This window comes from Staurois parvus, unplaced genomic scaffold (assembly GCF_062004578.1).
Source record: "Staurois parvus isolate SC_StPar_1 unplaced genomic scaffold, SC_StPar_1.0 ptg000053l, whole genome shotgun sequence".
Classification (NCBI taxonomy): Eukaryota; Metazoa; Chordata; class Amphibia; order Anura; family Ranidae; genus Staurois; species Staurois parvus.
Window position 1 is genome coordinate 6,556,576 of NW_028317849.1, and position 20,838 is coordinate 6,577,413.

The window sequence follows — 20,838 nt, forward strand, 5'->3', positions numbered from 1 at the left end:
GGGGGGTGCCTGATTTGACTGCTGCCTAGGGCAGCACATGAACTAAATACACCACTGATGGTGCCATTGTCTAGTCTGTAGAGGTCTGTGCGTCCCTCCATGGCTATGCCTCCCCGGATTATTCCTGACCAACCACCGAAACGGACATGCTGAACGATGTTACAGGCAGCATAACGTTCTCCACAGCTTCTCCAGACCCTTTCACGTCTATCACATGTGCTTAGGGTTAACTTGCTCTCATCTGTGAAAAGCACAGGGTGCCAGTGGCGGACCTGCCAGTTCTGGTGTTCAATGGCAAATGCCAATCCAGCTCTATGGTGCTGGGCAGTGAGCACAGGGCCCAATAGAGGACTAGTGACCCTCATGCCACCCTCATGAAGTCTGTTTCTAATTGTTTGGTCAGAAACATTCTCACCAGTGGCCTGCTGGAGGTCATTTTGTAGGGCTCTGGTAGTGCTTGTCCTGTTCCTCCTTTCATAAAGGAGCAGATACCAGCCCTACTGATGGGTTAAGGACCTTCTACGGCCCTGCCCAGCTCTCCTAGAGTAACTGCCTATCTCCTGGAATCTCCTCCATGCTCTTGAGACTGTGCTGGGAGACACAGAAAACCTTCTGGCAATGGCACGTATTGATGTGCCATCCTGGAGTAGCTGGACTGCCTGTGCAACCTCTGTAGGGTCCAGGTATCACCTCATGCTACCATTAGTGACACTGACCCTAGCCAAATGCAAAACCATTGAAAAACAGAAAAGAATAGTAGTGAACAAATTTCATTGGCCTCCACCTGTAAAACCATTCCTGTTTTGGGGGTTGTCTCATTGTTGCCCATCTAGTTCACCTGTTGTTAATTTCATTAACCCCAAAGCAGCTGAAACTGATTAACAACCCCCTCTGCTACTTAACTGACCAGATCAATATCCTAGGAGTTTAATTGACTTGATGCTATACTCTGATTAAAAAATTTTTTTGAGCAGTGTATATTTCAAAATGTTGGAAAATATCTATAAGCTTCGACTAACTGACCATAGCCACTTTTTTTTTCTTTTTTATTCACATATGCACTGAACTCAAGTTTATGTAGAGGTTTGGAGTGAAAATATACACATTTTAAAGCCTACTACTGCATCTCAATATTGGCTCATAAAAATGCATACAATTTGCAAACAGCATTATAATGAGTATATGTGGGCCACTTGGCATATCACCTTGTTGTTTTGTCTCCCAAGGGCCTAGGTTAGCTTAAATTGCCATTTGCTACTTACAGAATGTAAACAAGCAGAGACAAAGAGATGAACACATTATTGCCTCAGGGGAGGCAGGTCTGCGAGTATCATATGTGCAGAATGGTCCGGAGAGCACATCTGGGGGAAATTTCAGCATGGGAGATCAGGCATAACACAATTTACTAAGGCACTATGTTGCTCATTACACGTGTGACCGACAAGGCATACCAGGCATTATGTATTGCACCAAGTTTTAATAACTTTGTAAAAAGTTGGTTGGATGCTGTTTCAGTACAAATGACTAGAAAAGAATGGAGACAAACACAATTTGTTTAAAGCATTCTTCCCCAAAAATATTCATATATTGTATTCATCATACAAATAAACAGATGTGATTCAAAAGCTTTGTGTAGCAACATATAAAACACCATGATTTAATATTTTTTCTTGTCACACAAAATGAGTGGCTTCTCATTAAATCATCTTTTAAAATGCTAACCGGTAAATAATTTATGCATTTTAGAACACATAATGAATCCTTTTATTGTAAAGTGAAAATGCCACCTAACTCTGTCAGTTTTGCTACATGCCTAAAGCTGGCCATACCCCTGGCAATTTTGAGTCAACCACAACCACTTAAGATCCATTGGGAATCGAATATGTGATCAAAAGAGGTTGCCTGAAATCAAGCAATCTACCATTCACAAGTCCAACAAATCACCTGCATTTGATCAAACTGGTCTATAAATGTACAACTCAAATACCGGTTATGTAAAAATCCAGAAAAAAAACTATGTTGATTTTGTCAAGGGCAATTTCATTTTTACAAAGGGTCTGATCAAGGCATTTTGATCCAATTTCCACATGGTATGTCAAAACCACTAACTTCTGTGTTTGATCAATTGGAACCTTGATTCAACTGATAGTGGTTAAAATTGGGGGGGAAAGCTGTCATGTACATAGCCAACTTTTGGGTTGCCATAAACAGCTCAGGCTTTACCTAACTCAATGGTCTGATATAACATCTTGGAAAGGGTTAGGGATATTCAAGGGTGTGATAGCAAACAAGGGCAACCTTTGAAAGCATTAATTAATGCATACAGAGATGTTATACCTTGTTGGTAATGTCAATGTAATGTGCAAATTTCCCTTCTTGTTGAGCAATGGAAAGCAAATAACTAATAGCTAATGCACTCCTTTGGTGCATTTGATACAACTTGATGTATTTTATTCCTGGGTGAATTTTGAAATTTGGCCATGTATGTCTACTTCCAAAAACAGAGATACATTTAGATTGACATTAATATTGGATGTTGATTCTTTTGAAAAATATTTCTTTACACCACATATATGTGACGGGCCTGTTTTATGCTGTTTTGTTTCTCAGACCTATATAACATATACCTAAAGCAGGACTTGCTTGGTATTGGAAGGTTTCTCCTCTATTGTCACATTGATCTTTAACTAAGGGGTGGTCACTAGGGATAGTGATTCACTGTATGTTTCCAGACTTTGCCTTGCATTTGAGAGTAAAGTGGGTAAGAGCAAGTGAAGTAACTGTTCAGTTTCCATCAACTCCACTGATGGAAACTGTGATTACTTCTAGTTTCTAATTTAAAAAATAACATTATTAAATTAATTAAATATAAAGGCCTTATGTAGCATTAAAAAAGAATATTTAAACAATTAAAAAATAAATAGTTCTTAGAACATCTGCATATATTTTATGTTAAAGTTTTGTGAAACTGCACCTTATTATAAAAATTTGTGAACTCTTTCCTTTAATTTGTTTCCCCCATAAACACATTATTATGGAGTGTACTGCATATGTAATTAAGAACCTTATCCAAGTGGAGGTTTCATCTGTCTCTACAAGTGGGTGACATTTTTTCAAAATGCTCAAACACAAAAATAACTTCTATTGGTACAGGAGATAAAATGTTTAAATACTGAAAACATTCATAAGTCTTCTCTGGCATTTAAAATTTTAGAGTTCATAGACAGGTATGAAAAACTCATATTTCTGTCATTAAGTCCCAATATAAAAGGCTGAGTTTTGACATGAGGACTGTTTTATCCTGAGCCATAATGACCCATTGAAGACTACTTATTGTCCTTATTCTGCTTTCTTCACTTTTCTTTTGCGAGTTCCTTCATTCAGTTCTTCTTTGGATTTTCCTGCTGAATGGGACACCTCATGATCATCATGGTGGTGATGGTGGTGGTCATCATGTTCCTCATGCACACCATCAGGAGAGCCAAAAAGAACAAGGCAGAGGCCATTTTCTACTGGAGCAAAGGGTGATCCATGGGAGTGGGTGGCAGTCATGAATATCTAGAAAAGCAAATCATAGCAGTTATTTGAAACTTTTCTAGATATTTTATGATGAAAATGTACACTTTTCTATTGCAGTGCACGTGACAATGGCATTAAATGGTGAGCTGGATTTTGATGAATAGGGGCTATACATTCATTTTCATTCTAAACGATAGAAATACATATGTCCTTTTAAAAATGATCCTATTAACCTATATACGAGAGAACTGCATAAGTTGGTTGATAGGGGCTTTAAACAAGGAATTCTGAACAATAAAGAAAAAGAATATTTGATTCCAATTGCTCCTAGGATTCCAGTGCTACTTTATTTGCCAAAAGTTCATAAAGACCCTGTTCATCCATTCGGTTGTCCAATTGTGAGTGGGATTAATTCCACTGACAATTAATTATTTACAGCCCCTTGTTAGTGGGATGCCCTCCTTTTTTGAAGTACTCTAGTAAATCTTCCACATAGGCTTATTAGTTTCTCCCTAATGCTCAAAATTAACATTTCTAAACTACAGTATATTGAATCTGCCATGGTTCATACCTTGCAAGCTGCCATGAACAATGTAAAGAAGAAGATGAGGTTGGCTTTGGAAACAGGTAACCAGTGGGCCTGCTGCAGAGTAAACAGGATAGCGCCATACAAACTGGCCTTGGTTGGGCTTCAGGAAAAAAAGACAAAAGACATTTCATAAGAAACAGTAATCCAAAGTCCAGGATTTGATTTATAAAGAATACCCAAAATCCCATGTATTTGCAATAGTTTTTATATATTATATTTGTTATTATTTATTATATATCCAATGTGTAAATTACTAGTTACAGCAGATTTGTATACTACCAATCAAAAAGAAAACATGTGTAGTGCCCCTCTAGATAGCCAGGGAGAGCAAGATGCTAATTTTTAGTTAGAAACATTGACTAGACGCCTGGAAAAATAGTCAGCAGGGTCAAATTTGAGTCAGGGCTGAGAGGCTCTGCAGATCAGCTTACTGATACCTCCCCTTTATCTAGAGACTTGGAGAAGTCTCTAGAACTCAGTGGGCACAATTGTGGAGGAGCTGGTCTGCACTTTTGAGGGCTCCTGGCCAATCCCCAGACAGTAGGCTTGGCATGGGGTCAGAACAGCCCTTAAGAGTGACTGAGCCTGCTCAGAAGCAGGAGAGTTCGGGTGGAAGATGTAAGAGCAGGAGGCGAGTGTGGAACCTGGGGGCCCAGTGTGAAGGGGCCTGCCTCTAGGTGGGATCTGGACAAGTGAAAAGCTGAACCTCACTGGCCCCCTGTGAGAGGACCATCTGTGGAGCTAAGGAAGGAGCAAGCACAGCAGAAGGCCTGAAGGCAGCTACCAACTTACAGCTTGCAAAAGAGGAACAGTGAATACTTCTACATCCCCTGGACCGGAGAGAAGTTAGAGGGAATTTGGGTGGGAAACCTGACTAGCCCCTGCTGGACTGTGCCCTTAGGGCAGCAGATACGGGATCCCTTTGTCCAGAGAAAGCCCTCAGATTGCTGGATAGAGAAGGACTATCTGGGGTTTGGGGTGGTACACCAGGAGAGGCTGGAGAACTCTTCAGGAAGAAATCCTTTTTGCTATAAAAGGGACTTGCACATAGTTGCTAAGAAGTTGTCCTCAGTTGCAGTTCCCTTGGGCATCCCACACACCCCTTAGCCTCATCCAAGTTAAATACCCCTAATAAAACTTAAAAAAACTATCTATAGGACAGTTTACTGTCTCCAGAATGCAAGCTGGTGAAAAATGCGTGTTGCCTGGCTGTGCAAGACCATAGCAGGACCCAGTCTTCAGGGGTAGAAGGGGGTAGTGCTTCACACAAATACAAGCATGCCAAAGAATGAAATAATGATTAAGTGTATACTGTATCAAAACACTCCTTTATTGTCACCAAAGTGCTATCTCCTCCTCTTTCCATAGGGATCCCCAGAGGCTCTGTCTTTGGACCCCTTCTATTTTATATCCACTCCTCTTCTCATGTGCAGCTGATGACTTCCCATGGTTTCCATTACCTTTATGCTAATGACACCCAACCTCGTCTTACATAAATGCCCAAACTGCCCTCTACTCCCTGAAACTCAACCTGTCAGTCGCAGGCTGCTGAAAGGTAGATCCCATCCCCTCAGCTGACAAATGCAGAGAAAGGCAGGGAAGCAGCTGGGATAGAATTGTCTGTGGCGCTGTTCCCTGATGGCCCCGCCACCCCTCCTGTCCATGCCAGGTGCTTGTATGTGACATCATCTGGGATGGACAGGAGGGGAGGAGGGGCCAGCGGGGAACAGTGCGCCACTAGAGGACTGAGAACAACTCCCTCTGCATAAGAAGGAAGCCGGTACAGTAGTGTGCATGCTGTTGAGAGCGTGAGCCAGCTGCTCCCGCCCCCTTTCCTGCCCAGCGCTGCAGTAAAAACTGGAGGGGCAGAGCAAAAAACGATGACTGACAGTCACCTCTCTCTGCTGAGAGCAAACTGAGAACTGAGCAATTAGTGGTCATATGATCGCTCAGTTCTCGGCCTTAGAGCCAACGGGGAACAGTTGCAACATCAGACTAATACTGCAGCATTGATGTGAGTATGTACAGTATGATTTTTTTTTGCATTCCGATAATTCTCCTTTAAGCCTTTCCTAAAACTTTGTCTCTGCAGAGATGAAATTGGCGTACAGTTAGTAGTACACTCACAAGGACATGTGAAGAATTTCATTGGTCTCAGGCTTCCAAACGCCCCGTAAAAGCTGTTCCAGATTAGACATCAGTGCAACTCCAGAACCTACAGGAAAATAGGAAAGGCTAATCAATAATCTGTACAGGTAATCAAATGAGAACATAGCTATGTTCTTACTAGACGCCCACCGTTCTGTTTTATAACTATGGTTTGTAGATTATGAAGTGTTACCAATTTTAAAGGAAAAGTACAGCCAAAGTTCGTTTGGTTGTACTTCTGTGGTTCACAGGAGTGCAGTTCGTTCTGCACGTCTGCAATCCCTTTTCAGCAGACAGCAGACAATGGTGACTGGCAGTCACTGCTCTCTGCACACTGAGCACTGAGAACTGAGCGATCATCAGTTTTTGATCACCCAGTTCTCATTCTTAGAACCCGCGGGGACAAATACAGTATCAGATCAATGCTGCGTCCACCTAGGTAAGTATGATTTCTACAAAAAAACAAAACTCTAATACAAGCACTCTTTTACATGGTCTATAAAATAAATAGCTTGTATCTGATCTTATTTTTTTTTACTTATTTTATTTATTAGAGATACTTAAATAGCACCATTTACGCAGCGCTTTACACATATACTGTATATTATACATTCATATCAGTCCCTGCCCTCAAGGATGTTTACAATCTAAGGTCCCTAACTCACATTCATACATACACATACAAGGGCCAATTTAGACAGGAGCCAATTAACCTACTGGCATGTTTTTGGAGTGTGGGAGGAAACCGGAGTACCCAGAGGAAACCCATGCAGGCACAGGGAGAACATGCAAACTCCAGACAGGTAGCATCATGGTTGGGATTCAAGCCAACAACCCTAGTGCTGTTAGGTGGAAGTGCTAACCACTTAGCCACTGTGCTGTCCTATATACTGTAGATGTGTATGGATTATTTTTGGGGAAAAGGATATTATTTAGTGTCACTGTAAGAGCTGAGCATGAAGATCTAAAAGGAAAAAAACAAGCTACATGCCATTTTTACTATCAGATTGATTTTCATTATTACATATACAATACATACTATCTGACAGCTGCAGTTCTAGTATAGCAAAATATTAGATACGGATTCATGTATCAGCCTCTTGCGTAGACCTAAACTGCATTTTTTTCTTTTAACTCTGCTAGTGTGATACTGCACCCTATAGAAATAAATAGCCTGTGTCTCATGAAATACCGTTAACAGTTTTTGAAGATATGCATGAAAATTGGTTATGGAGCCAAAATTAATTATCTAGTTAAGAGGGCCTCTAGTGGTGCAAGGAAAAATAACAGTTTCATAAGTTTTGACACATCAAAGCAGGGCTGCTGTTAGAAACCATGAGGCCCCATACAGCCAATGTGACTGGGCCCCCTAAAAAAAAAAGAAAACACAGAGTTTACTATGCTTCAGTTATGAATGAACATAATGAGTGATCGGTACCGATCATTGCGTTCATTCAGTAAAGGAAGGGGCTGGTAAATGTGACATATTTACCAGACCCTTCCCTCAGTCTCCATCCTGAAGGATCCTATTGCATGACTGCAGTTGCCGGAGGGAAGAGGAGGGAATCCAGCAGCACTGCAGGGGAGGGGGCATACAGGGGGGCCCAGGCCGCAGAGGGAAACAAATGGTACACAGGGAGGGTGATGGGTGAGGTGGGGGGGATTACTGAAACTGATCCCCTGTATGGCTCTCTCTGCAGCAGCTGAAAGCCAGCAGGAGGGTGAGAAGATGCCAGCTTTCAACTGCAGCAGAGAAGCATACAGAGGATTGGTTCAGTAATTGCCCCCCTCCCCCAGCTGTGCCGATCACCCTCCCTACCTAAAAATTTGATTCACCCAGCTGCCTGGGCCCCCCTGCTGGCCTGGGCCCCATACAGGAGGACTGATGGTGCCTCCTTATCCACTCCCCTGCATCAAAGTATATATATATAGGTGTACCGTGGTTTACGAACGCCTCAGTTAACGTAAATTTCGGTTTACGAATGAAAATCCATTGAAAGTAATGCCTCGGTTTATGAATTATTTACAAATATTTTTCACAATACGAAGTGTATGTCGGTGCCGATTTTTAAATGCAATTTCCGGCTTTTTTTTTTTCTTCACTATAGCTCACAGAATTAGCTGTTACTTTCCCCAGAGCTAAAGGATACTTTGTTTCTTTTATCTTGGGAAACAAACTAAAAGGAAACATTGTTTCTTTTAACTCGGGAAATAAACTAAAAGGAAACGTTCTTTCTTTTAGCTGGGGGGAAAGCGACAGATGATTCTCTGAGCTATAGTGAAGAAAAAAAAAAGGAAGTAATTACATTTAAAAACCGACACTGACCTATAGTGACAGCAACTTTTTTTTTTACCTCTGGAACAGATTAATTGGTTTTCAATGCATTCCTATGGGAAATGGCATTTCGGTTTACAAATTTTTCGCAATACGAAACGTCCTGGAGAACGCATTACATTCGTAAACTGAGGTACACCTGTATTAAAAAAAAAGCTTTTGACTTTTCAGTCAAGATGTACTGTTATGCCCAGCACATATTTTGTTCCATAAAATCTAAGAAGTGGATTTCTACAACTAAAAAAAATTTTTGCTAGAGTTGGACTTTAAAAAGAAGCTTTAAAGACTAGTGCACCACAATTTAACAACTGTGTAGGAGTCCCCGTGTTGTGTTTTACACCCCTGGTTTGCTGGGATGTGACTTTGACATTTTTGTCACTTAGAGAATGACTAGTCTTCTCACATTATAGCACCTGAATAACATCTTGCATTCCTTCAAATATACAACTATACATGTACATTTGTTAGTCTGGCCTTGATACAAGAATCAGAATTAGCTTTCACCAAGACTCTTTTAGTTACTTATTAGCTCACCTTTCACCCATCCAATGAGTACCATGATAACCCATCCATGGTGGTAATGGTGGTGGGCATGGTGGATTCCAATGGCGATTTTGCGTACTCGGACTACCTCTTTCATCCCAACAAGGACTAGTTTAATAGGCAGGAAGCTAACTATCTTGTAGAACAGGCTCAGTGGACAGAAAAACATCAAGTACCTACAGTAAAGAAAAATGGCAAGTTAGTTAATAAGTCAGTAACACAACATGTACAGGGGTACCTTGAGAACAGGCCAAAGACATAAGACCAGAAACTATGACCAAAAATAAATAAAACTGCAGTTTCATAAGACCGGAATTAGGCATCGACAGGGCATCCCAAAAAATGCTCCATAAGCCATCTGTTGGCCCAAATGTCAATATAAATGACTGCAGCTGTCTTTGGTAACAAATGGGAAGTGAACAGGTGGGATAATAAGATTCTAAAGAAACTAAAATGGAAGAGCCACTATACTTGTCTTGCCATGGGAACATAAATAGAAAGAACTGAACCTATCTGGAAATAGAGTGCTATTGTTTTGCTGGGCAATACTGAAAAACTAATACTGTACAGTAAATTCTCATATGTATATGGAATATGTTGGATAAGGCAGAGCTTTTCGTAAAGTAACTATAAATGCTATTTTTTTTTAATTAAAGTAACAAACATTTTATAATGGTTTTGCACAGAAAAGCCCCGATCCTCTTCTGGGGTCCTTTGCCGGTGCTTCTGGCTCTCCCCCCCCCTCCCGCTGAGTGTTCCCATAGCAAGCCGCTTCCTATGGGGGCACTTGTGTGGACTCAATCCGAAGCCCCGCTCTGTGTGTCCATTGTACCACTCCCCCTGATATCTCCTCACTGGCAGTGATTGACAGCAGTGGTCACCAATGGCACTCAGCCAGTGGAGAGGCAGAGAGCCAAAAGAGCCTGTGCTCTTGTGCAGAGAGCTGGAGCATGATTGGGCTCAGGTAAGTATAAGGGGGGGGGGCTGCATGCAGAAGGTTTTTTTACCTTAATGCGGAGAATGCATTAAAATAAAAGCCCTTCTGCCTTTGGAACCACTTTAATGCTTTAGCCATCTTGAATTTACTTTATAGTCTTTGTAAACCCCCTTCTGGTTCACTCTATGTGGAAAGCTCTGCTTTTTTTCTGAAAGTGGAAAACCCCTTAAAGCATAATTCTAGGAGAAGACACATACAATATACCTGTACATATGAGTACATTCAGTCCTGAAATTTACACAGTTCTGGCCCATAGCACAACTCCATCTATGAGAGGAGGGGACCTGAGAGGGGCCATGTATAGGATTGTGAAAAGCCATGGGCACCCAAAGAAGAGCAATTATGCAAATGGTGGGTGTGGTCAAATTGTGCAAACTGTGGGAGGGGTTTAAAGTGGTATGGTTAAATAAAACATGAGCCTACTCTGCTCCTGGATCAAGATTAAACAATGCAGTGCAGGGTTTGGGGTTGCGTAATGCACAGAGAGCAGGGGTCAAGAGTATGCAATGTACAGAGTTCAGGTATCAGGAGTGCGTAACGCACAGAAAGTGAAACTTTTAGGACCTTAACCCCTTTGCGCTGGTGCCTCCTGGCCCTTTAAGAGTTTCAGAAGCCAGGAGGCGGGTGGGGTTTTAGGATCATGTGACCGCCGTGATTCGCCATCACGGCGGTCACATGATCGGAAAAGTTCCCGATCACAAGGGGAGATTGGGACCTTTCTGTGAGTCACGGACATATGTACTGGGAGCGCGCATTGTGCATGCTCTCAGCACATATGTATTTTCTAATGGCACGCAAATATGCAGCCGCTCGGCGACACGGCCTAGCCACGGAGAGGCCACATATTTGCGTGCGCTCAGCGTCTAGGGGTTAATATTCTGTTTTAATACAACCCTGATTGATCAGACTGACAACCTTATTGATGAGCCTGAGCTTATTTCTGCTTTTGCAGCCTTATTGTGGTACCACTTACTCTTTTATTTGTTACATGTTTCATTCACATCACTTCATTCACTCAGCCTCAGGAGAGGAGATGGAAAGCAGCACATGTGGTTCGATCCATGCATGCTGCATCCTGTATCCTGTCCAGAGGCTGCCTGGTCAGCCTGGCTACCACACTCCACTCTTTGCAGTGGTAGCTCCATTTAGGGATCCTGGATGCTTCCTCCTCCTAGCTGTAGATGCAACAGTGACTGTAATGCAAGAGATCATCTACACACTGTGAGTTGCCACTTATTGTTTGCTGTTTTCACCTCTGCACCTTGCTACACTTTGCTGCACTTAGCTTGGCGTCCCCTTCCTGTCTGTCCGAGCTATTGCAGGTGCCATCAAGACCATATCCAGTGTATCCATTGTGACAGTTTACTTGGTGTCCTTCCTGGCAGGGAATCCTTTTGAGAACCATAAAAAGCATAATTTGTCTTACTTTATGTGAGTTGCTAACTGTCTTCCATTAATAAATGTTTACACACCCACTACACTTAGTCTGCACACTTTGTTCTTTTTCTCTGTTTGCCACCTAGAGATTTCTTCAGTCTCTCACAAGTGATGCGCTAAAGTGGTTGTAAACCTCAGACATGAAATATGAACAAACCATATCCCACTATAGTGTATACTTTCTCAATTAAGGGCCCTAAGTGTCATTTCTGTCTGTTGCTTCCTTCCTCTGCTATCTGCATGAATCACTTCTGACAACTGTTCCTGACACCGAGAGAAAAATAGTGACAGGGAAGGGAGCTCCAGTAGAAGGGTGTGTCTCTTCCCTCCAATCAGCTCTCAGAGCGCTCTTCAATGAGCGCTGCAGAGTGTAACTTCAGCTGTCCGCCCCCTTTTTTCTGAACTCTCAGAAAACCGGACAAATTCAGCATTTTGAATGGCTGTAGAGAAGGGAAGACTGCAGATAAACAGGTGCAATTTATGTAGGAGGATTTGTTTAATCTCTGTGTATAACCTGAGGCCAGTCACTTCAATGAGTATATGTAAGGGTTTACAACCACTTTAAGTGTGCTGGATTGGATTCTTCAGCGTTCCAAAAGCCATAGGATTTGCACCGCACTGTGCTTTCCATCAATGTAGTTTGTCTCAGCCCAGGTTGCACCCATCGCGCCATACTGACAATTTTTAAACTGTGCTCATTCCTTGGCTATATTTCTTTTTCACAAAATTACATGGGATGAGTTAATGTGAGAGACAATACATAGTAGTATACCCTCTACTATGTCACCTTGCTCAAACAGATTTACCATCTTCCTTTATATGTAGTTCTTTAACTGTGGGTATATGACAATTTTTTTCTTTCCATTTATCTTTTAGACTAAGTGAATGCTCCAAGGAAAGCAGGACCACAATCTGTATACTGCCATCTCCAAGCTGGAGTGTCGGTTGGTTTCACCAAGCCTAACTGCTTTGCATACTTCCTTTAAATCTTGATAATCCCATATATGTGCATGAACAGAAGCATACATTTACATGGTATGTTCCAGGTAGAGATATGATGTTATTAAAGGCATAGCATAGTACTGTCATGCTGTCATCATGCTACCAAAACAGATATTGTTCAAAAGGTCAGTGGTTAATATCTTGAAGCTTTCAATATTCTAACCGTTCATGCTATTTTTATATACACAACAGAAAAAGAATCAGCATTATAATTTACAATGCAATGAGCTTACCAAACAGCTGAAGCCAGAAGTATATTGGAATTATTACTGAAGTAGTGGATGGGTGAATCACCAAGTAAGACATCTGCAAGAATGTAGCTGCCAAAGCAGTAGAGCATCGCACATAGCCAGGAGGCTACTGGACTACGTCTTGAAAGAGCCACAGCACCTTCACAAGAGAAAAGACAATGGAGGAAATGTAAAACTTGATCTACAAATCACTGATTATCTATATGAGACTACATAGCCATTGTCAGTATGCAACATTTTCAATTACATTTGTAGCAAAAGGACCATTTTGTACAAGTGCTATGTTAATATAATATTATTTTAGGATGATGGTCACCTATTGGGCCTTTGTCAATGGGCTCTTATAAGCTTCAGTAGGGTTTTTTATTCCCATACAATCTATGGGAATGCAAAACCCGCTTGAAGCAGGTCAAATGCAGGTTAGAAGGAGGTCAGATGTATTTGTCAATTAAAGTGGTTGTAAACCCTTACATATACCCAGTGAAGTTATTGCCTCAGGTGATACACAGAGTACCTGTTTATTTAAAGATGTCTTTTTCCCTACATCCATTCAAAGTGCAGAATTTACACAGGATTTCTCAGCTCTGAAAAACAGGGGGCGGAGAGCTGAAGTTATGTCAATGAGGAGAGTTCGGAGAGCTATTAGAGGGAAGGGACATACCCCCCTTCACACAGCACACAGGGACAGAATTGAGGCTGTCAATCTGTTGGAGCTCCCTCCCCTGTCACCATTTTTCTCTTGGTGTCCAGAAAACGTGCCAGAAGTGACTCATGCTTATAGCAGAGGAACGAGGCAGTGGACAAAAATTACACTTAGTGCTCTGGATTGAGACAAGTACACACTGTAGAGGGATATGCTTTGTTCATATTTCATGTCTGAGGTTTACAACCACTTTACGTTTAAATGAGCTTAAGTGTCTCAATCTGATGTCAAACTGATGCCATTGACACAAGCTCAAAGCCTGTCTACACAGGCCCTAAGTGTGCCACCCAAGTGATTGGAGACTTTTTCTTCTGCAGTGCTATCTGCACCACATATAAAATAATTAAATACACTCTAATTATTGTGAGTGATTAATTCCTTTTGGTTTTATATTTAGAAATGAAGGATGTGAATAATAAAACAAAGGCAGTTTGCAGCCCAGTAAAGTTTTTTCAGCATAGGTAAAGGGTTGTCCAAATTTGCAGGCCTGAATATTTACATTGTCCAATACATTAACTGCCTTAAGGATCCCTCATATACTGTAGCTTAACTTGGCTTGGCAGCAGAAGTGTTAATAAATAACTGTGTGAGTTAGATGTTGCTATGGGAAGATGGAATGGGAGGGCGGACAGCTGATCCTTCAGTATAGGGTCTAATTATAGGCAATAGGTCAGAAGAGGGGCAAAGGCTGAGGGACACCTGTCAAAGTCCTTCATAGTTGTTAGGTGAGAAGTGCGCTGGACCAAACAGATCAATGATAAAAAACATGAAAATCTGAGCTAAAGGAATTGTTTTGTACACTTTTAGAAAACATTATACTGGACAAAAAGACCCTCTTGATATTAGTTAGAAATAAAGCCCTTATTTCCTTTTATATTGTACCTTGTATTTATGGGAATGGAATGTATTCAGGGCCTCCTGAATTATAATAGGGGCCATGCTCGTACTAACTCAAGTTCCAGGGTCTCTACAGGGCTCCATTCAAAACCAGTGACTGATTTATGGCTTTTAGAAGTAGGATAGCTTGCTTGATATACTTGATGTAATTATGATCCAGGGAGAAACAATATTTTTTTTGCATTATCATAGTAATAATTTTCATATTTAAAGAAAATTGTGACATTTTTGAAGGTCAGAAGATACAATTAACTTATAGACGAATCTTAAATACTGCCCTAGGTCCATGATGGTTTTAGTTTGGCACTGACACTGAGCTAACCAAAGGTGGTCTTTTGGAGTGTTGATCTCTCAAGAAAGGTTGTCTTGGATGTCTTGGAAAGTGTTCATACTGCTTTCATCTGGCCAGTCAAGCTACCCCAAATTATATTTTGTTAAGGTTAGTTTAAACTTTAACTATGGACCACTAAAAATGGATAAAAAGAAAATGTATAACTTGAGTTCTGTCCCAAATAGGCCTCTAATGGACCAAACCTTTTTTACGGCAGACTTTTTCAGCCAGGGTGCCCAGGCAACCTGGGTTACCTTCAGATTTCTCCATGCCTTGGCAAAATTTCTAAAAATTGCCCAAAAATTGTATATTAGCTAGCAGGAGGACCAAGCCTGCTTTTTAGTTACACAAAGCCACAGGTTTTCATTGTGCACCATTACGACCCTCTAGTCACTGGTGTCCTAAAAATCCATTATGTTATCAGTTAATAAGGAGAATGTTGGGCACAGAATCCTTGTTTGCCTCTCCCCTGTCCCTCTTCTTTAGCACTGGGGTCACATTAGCTGAGTGAGGGAGAGAAACTGAGGGAGAAGAGAAACATTGGAATACTAGTCAGTACCAGTGTGCAAAGGCATCTTTGCTTTGCACCCCCCAGTGATGGGTGTCCTTTGTGTGTGAATATTGCTGCATTATGTAAAACTATTGGTTTAATTTTTACATTATGGAATGGGGTGACTGTCAGTCACCACTGTCTGCTCTGAAACCCCCCACCCACGCTCACCGGAGCAATGGGCTGTGGAGGGGGAGGGAGCAACTGGCTCAGGCTCTCAGTGACTTGCTGAGAGGCTGAGCCAGGTGCCGCTCCAGAATCTTTGGTGGATTCCAACTTTAACCACCTACCACCCGCCATATAGTAATATGATGGACGCAAGGTGGTTCTCTCATTCTGGGAGGACGTCATATGATGTCCTCCCATTCTCACCGCGCATGCGCGGTTCAGGGAGCACGCAGCGTGGCGATTGGTGGTGCGCTGTGTCCCTCGGACACAGTGGATCACCGATCACGGAAAGAGCCAAAGATGTTGGCTCAGTCATGTGATCAGCTGTGTAAACAGGGAAATGCTGGTTATCGGCATTTCTCTCCTCTCGAGCTGTCACGCTGACAGCTCGTGAGGAGAGGAGAGCCGGTAATCAGCATTCTGCGGAGGGGACATGTACACTGATGATCAGGGCACTGATGATCAGTGTGCCCTGATGATCAGTGTAGCCCCAGCAGTGCCACCTGTCAGTGTCCATCAGTGCCTTGTGTCAGTGCTCATCAGTGCCTCGAGCCAGTGCCCATCAGTGCCACATTAATGCCACATATCAGTGCCTACCAGTGCACATCAATGCCACATATCAGTGCCCATCTGAGCTGCCTTTCAGTGTCACCCATCAGTGCCATCTATCAATGCCAATCAGTGCCACCTATCAGTGCCAGTCAGTTCCACCTATCAGTGCCAGTTAGTGCCACCTATCAGTGCGCATCAGTGCCGCCCATCAGTGCCAGTCAGTGCCGCCTAACAGTGCCAGTCAGTGCCGCCTAACAGTGCCACCTAACAGTGCCGCCTAACAGTGCCATGTATCAGTGCGGCCTGTCAATGCCCATCAGTGCCACCTACCAGTGCCTCCTCATCAGTGCCCATCAGTGCCACCTATCAGTGTCCATCAGTGCAGCCTATCAGTGTCCATCACTGCAGCCTCATTAGTGCACATCAGTGAAGGAGAAAAATCACTTATTTACAAAATTTTATAACAAAAACTAAGAAAAAACTTTTTTTTCCCAAAATTTTCAGTGGTTTTTGGTTTGTTTAAGAAAAAATAAAAAACCCAGAGGTGATTAAATACCACCAAAAGAAAGCTCTATCTGTCTCAAAAAAATGACAAAAATGTCATATGGGTACAGTGCAGCATGACTGCGTAATTGTCATTCAAAGTGTGACAGCGCTGAAAGCTGGAAATTGGCCTGGGCAGGAAGGGGGTAGAAGTGCCCTGTAGGCAAGTGGTTAAAGCCGGGATCTTTCCCCAGCCTGGACCTTCAGCCCAACTGTTAGCTGAAAACAGGTCCCAGGAGTGCAGAACGAACTGCACTCTTGTGATCCACAGAAGTACAGCCAAAAGAGCTTTGGCTGTACTTCTCCTTTAAGAAAATCCATGGCTTTCCACAAAACATGTTCACACAGTATGTTACTTTGCCGTGACTTGAGGAAAATGTGTGCATGTATGTATGTATGTGAAAATGTGTGTCTGTATTTTGAATGTATTTACCTGGATTTTGCCATTTAAGTCAATTCAAATGGCATCTTTTATAAATTCTACGCAAAGCATCCAAAATACAGGGAGCAATAACCATTTATTTTAGTGCAAAGAGCCTTTATTATCAATGTAAGCACAAAGGATTACATTGTATTTTATACTGTGTACCACTTTTTGTGTTGTAAATTGTCATTATTACACCCACTGCTACTCTACTACTACAGTATACTCTGTAACAACTCATGTAACCTTGTTGTGGTCAAAGCCTCTCATGGCTGTTTAACATTAGGGTGTCTAAGAATCTATTTAAGTAAATATATACAGTTACCAGGAATAAACAGTGTACATAATGTGCATATGCCAAGTGTCAAATTGTACTGTACTAGGCCAATCACTTCCTACATAAATGATACCTGTAGCTGCGATTTATATAGAACCCAAACTCATAGATGCAAAGTCTAATTCATGTAAAACTCTCTCTAGCATGATTTCTTTATATTATTTAAAAACCAAACTAAGAATACCTAAAGCTGAACTCTAGGTAAGGATTCTATTGCACAGTTACATTGTTCAACCTTTAACCAATGTAAGTATATGGCCTGATGCAGGGGCGGACTGACAACTCATGGGGCCACCGGGAAATAGGGGATCATGGGGCCCCTGTATCCTAGCTCAAACTCAAACCACACCCAAAAAAGCCTATGAAAAAGGTACCAGGGGCATCTCATGGGGCCCCCTACTGACCCCGGGCCCTCAGGCACTGCCCGAGTTCCCAAATGGTCAGTCCGCCCCTGGCCTGATGCACACTGGACGCTCTTAACCAACTTTCCAGATGCCTTTCTCCTGGCAGCATTTAGCCACATTTAGCCGCATCAAACACTTTGGCCATTGAAAGGAATGAATGCTGAAGTGCTTAACACGCATTTAGACGCGTTTACATTTTTTGCCACGTCAAGCATTATTCTGCCAAAAAAGTCCTCTCCTCAGTTCCAGTATCCAGGAGTCTTCTTGTACTCGATGGTATAAAACCCCATCCGGTTTGACTGCCAATGCTCGCTGTTGAAGAGGCTGCAATCAACATGGTACATTTCTTCACCTTTGGTGGACCTGCCCCAAAATGAAAGCCTTTTGGGATGCAATCACTCCTTGGATCCAGAAACTGACCTTAAGCCACATATAGAGATCTCCCCTTTGCCTCCTCTTTCACATGACCCCATCTTCTATGAAGTTGTATAAAAAGAGCGTCACTCCCCATCTACTGAACGCAGCTAAATTCTTGATTCCTAGATTTTGGAAACAATCTGTTTGCCCAACACTTTCCGGAAGCTGAGCAATGGGTGCACATGGTTAGGAATCAATGGGAGAAATTTAAAGCCGGATGGCAGGGATGGCAGAGATATCAGATGATTGATTGTCTTTCTGTATGGGCTCTCATAGTCTAACTACCTCCTCACAAACAGATTTGATACATTGTAGTATACCCCTATGTTGTTGTTTTTACCCACCAAGGTGTTGTTCGTTGTTTATTGGGCAGGGTTTTTTTTTTACTTTGCTTTATTTCCCCTATCCCCCCCCCCCCTTTTTTTTGTGTGTAACCTTTCCCCTTCTTTTCTTTTTCATTTTCAGATTTATACAAGCAGCCTATGTGCTTTCCATGGTGTGTTTTGTAGAGTAATTGTTTTCCTGGGTAATATTGGTACCCAGGGGCGGACTGACCATTCGAGCACTCGGGCACTGCCCGAGGGCCCGGGTCAGTAGGGGGCCCCATGAGATGCCCCTGGTACCTTTCATTGGCTTTTTCATAGGCTATTTTGGGTGTGGGTGAGGACACAGGGGCCCCATGATCCCCTATTGCCCGGGGGCCCCATGAGTGGTCAGTCTGCCCCTGTTGGTACCCAGCTTATGTACGGCTTACAATCAACAGTTATGGTTTATATATGCTGCGGTTTGTCCTCTGGTTCCTTCTTTTTGTTTGTTTGCCTGTTCACTGTGAAAGTATTTGGTGATACTTTTGTATAATCTGAAAATGTTAATAAAGATTTATTATAAAAAAAAAGTCCTCTCTTGAGTGTGATTTTTCTGCACTCAGGAGAGGAGTGTTTTTCTGCTCCTAATCTCTTGTAAAAGCTACTGCTGCTCCTAAACTGATCTTTTTGGGACGTTTGGGGTTTTTTTTGGCCTAAGCCCCTGAACACACCTCAATAAAAGCTAAAGTGAAGCTTTACTTCTCTTACTAAGCTCTGGAACAACTGCACTTGCAGTACACAGTATATTTGTCTTTAGTAAATCAACCCCAATGTAATCATGGACACATAGACTTTTATTGAGGTGTGTTCAGGGACATTGCGGTCAATTCACTAATGGTTACCGCATGCGACAACACAGTCACGTGACTTATTTTCATAAATTATCGCATGAGATAATAAAAGCATCAATTCATCAAAGTAAAACATTGAATGTGAGATAAATACCGCAAAAAAAACATGATATAAATCATTAAAGTCAATTCATTAAAAATCACACACATTCATTATTTATCACCAGGCGGTATTTTAGAAACGTACAAAATAACAATAATGAACTTTGCATTGGCCAGAAGGAGAAAAGTATACAATGTATCAATGTAAAAATGTTCTCCTCTGAGCTCAGGAATGAAGGATCATTTTGTGAATGAAAGCACACTAGAATGTTTTCATAGTTTCACAGTATTGATGTATGCATTCTGGTGCAATGTTAGCCTGAAAAAAAAATAGTGAAAAAAACACCAAGAATAACGCAAAATGTAAGTGTTAAATATCGCAAAAACATAAATACTTAACGCATTCGGCAAATAACGCATGTTTTTTAGTGAGTTGACTACTTTTGAAATAAATACTGCATGAGTTATTTTAACTCAAAAATCCATGTGGTATTTATCTCTTAGTGAATTGACCCCTTAGGTAAAAAACAGCAAAAGCCCCAAAAACGTCAGTTTAGAAGCAGCAGTGTGCATGAGTCCTATATACTTCATATCCGTGGTACTTTTGTGGAGGCAGAAAATCACTTTGGTAGTTGCCATTGCTACAGTGATCCTCACTGCCTTCCAGGTTCTGTGCTAGGGGCTGCCCTGCTGCATAGTATCCATGGAAGGGGTGCTCGCTCAGAACGGTTGCTATTCACAGAATGCCTTGTAATTTTCTCAATAAATGCAAGGTATTCTTTGAATGGACGAAATGGAGAGGCAGGGCAGAGATGTCACTATCACCTCACCCAATCAAAGAACACCTTGCATTCATTGAGAAAAATGCTAAGCATTCTGTAAATGGCTCCAATTCCGAGCGAGCAGCCTCCTATGGTTACTGCACAGCAGGGCATCCACTGTGCACAGGAACCAGAAGACAATAGGGATCACTGTAATAGTGGCTACTACTCTAATGATTCTCTGCTTCCTTAGCAGCCCTACAGGTATGGCATATGCATACAAACATTGGTCCAAGCTATGCAATAAAATCCATACAAGCTTTAGAGGAAAACAAATATGGAACTATTCTTCAATATACAAGTACTGCAACAGTATGACATTGGACACATTAGATTAACATGACAGCTCACTAATATATCAGGTAAGGGAAAAGCAAAAGAAAGGGACCAATAGCAAAAATAGACACAAATTTGAATGTTAACCACTTCCATACCGGGCACTTTTACCCCTTTCCTCCCCAGGCCAATTTTCAGGTTTCAGCGCTCTCACACTTTGAATGACAATTGCACGGTCATACAACACTGTACCCAAACTAAAATTTTATCATTTTCTTCACACAACTAGAGCTTTCTTTTGGTGATATTTAATCACCGCTGGGGTTTTTATTTTTT

General features: G+C 41.8%; 1 protein-coding gene and 1 long non-coding RNA gene across 2 annotated transcripts in view; one reads left to right on the plus strand and one right to left on the minus strand.

Annotated features, from left to right (window-relative positions):
• Positions 1-1,550: 1,550 nt before the first annotated feature.
• The window catches only part of TMEM38A (transmembrane protein 38A), a 36,247-nt gene continuing 16,959 nt past the window's right edge, over positions 1,551-20,838 (minus strand). The window contains exons 2-6 of the mRNA XM_089667627.1: positions 12,804-12,960; positions 9,126-9,310; positions 6,236-6,323; positions 4,091-4,208; positions 1,551-3,558 (exon numbers count right to left, since the gene is read on the minus strand). Of these exons, the coding sequence (XP_089523753.1) occupies positions 3,340-3,558; positions 4,091-4,208; positions 6,236-6,323; positions 9,126-9,310; positions 12,804-12,960 (767 nt within the window). The 3' untranslated portion in view covers positions 1,551-3,339. The remainder of the gene's footprint in view (positions 3,559-4,090; positions 4,209-6,235; positions 6,324-9,125; positions 9,311-12,803; positions 12,961-20,838) is intronic.
• LOC149470105 (uncharacterized) lies at positions 12,124-14,398 on the plus strand. The gene is made up of 2 exons (XR_016310852.1): positions 12,124-12,603; positions 12,763-14,398. It is a non-coding gene; the product is annotated as an uncharacterized LOC149470105 (long non-coding RNA).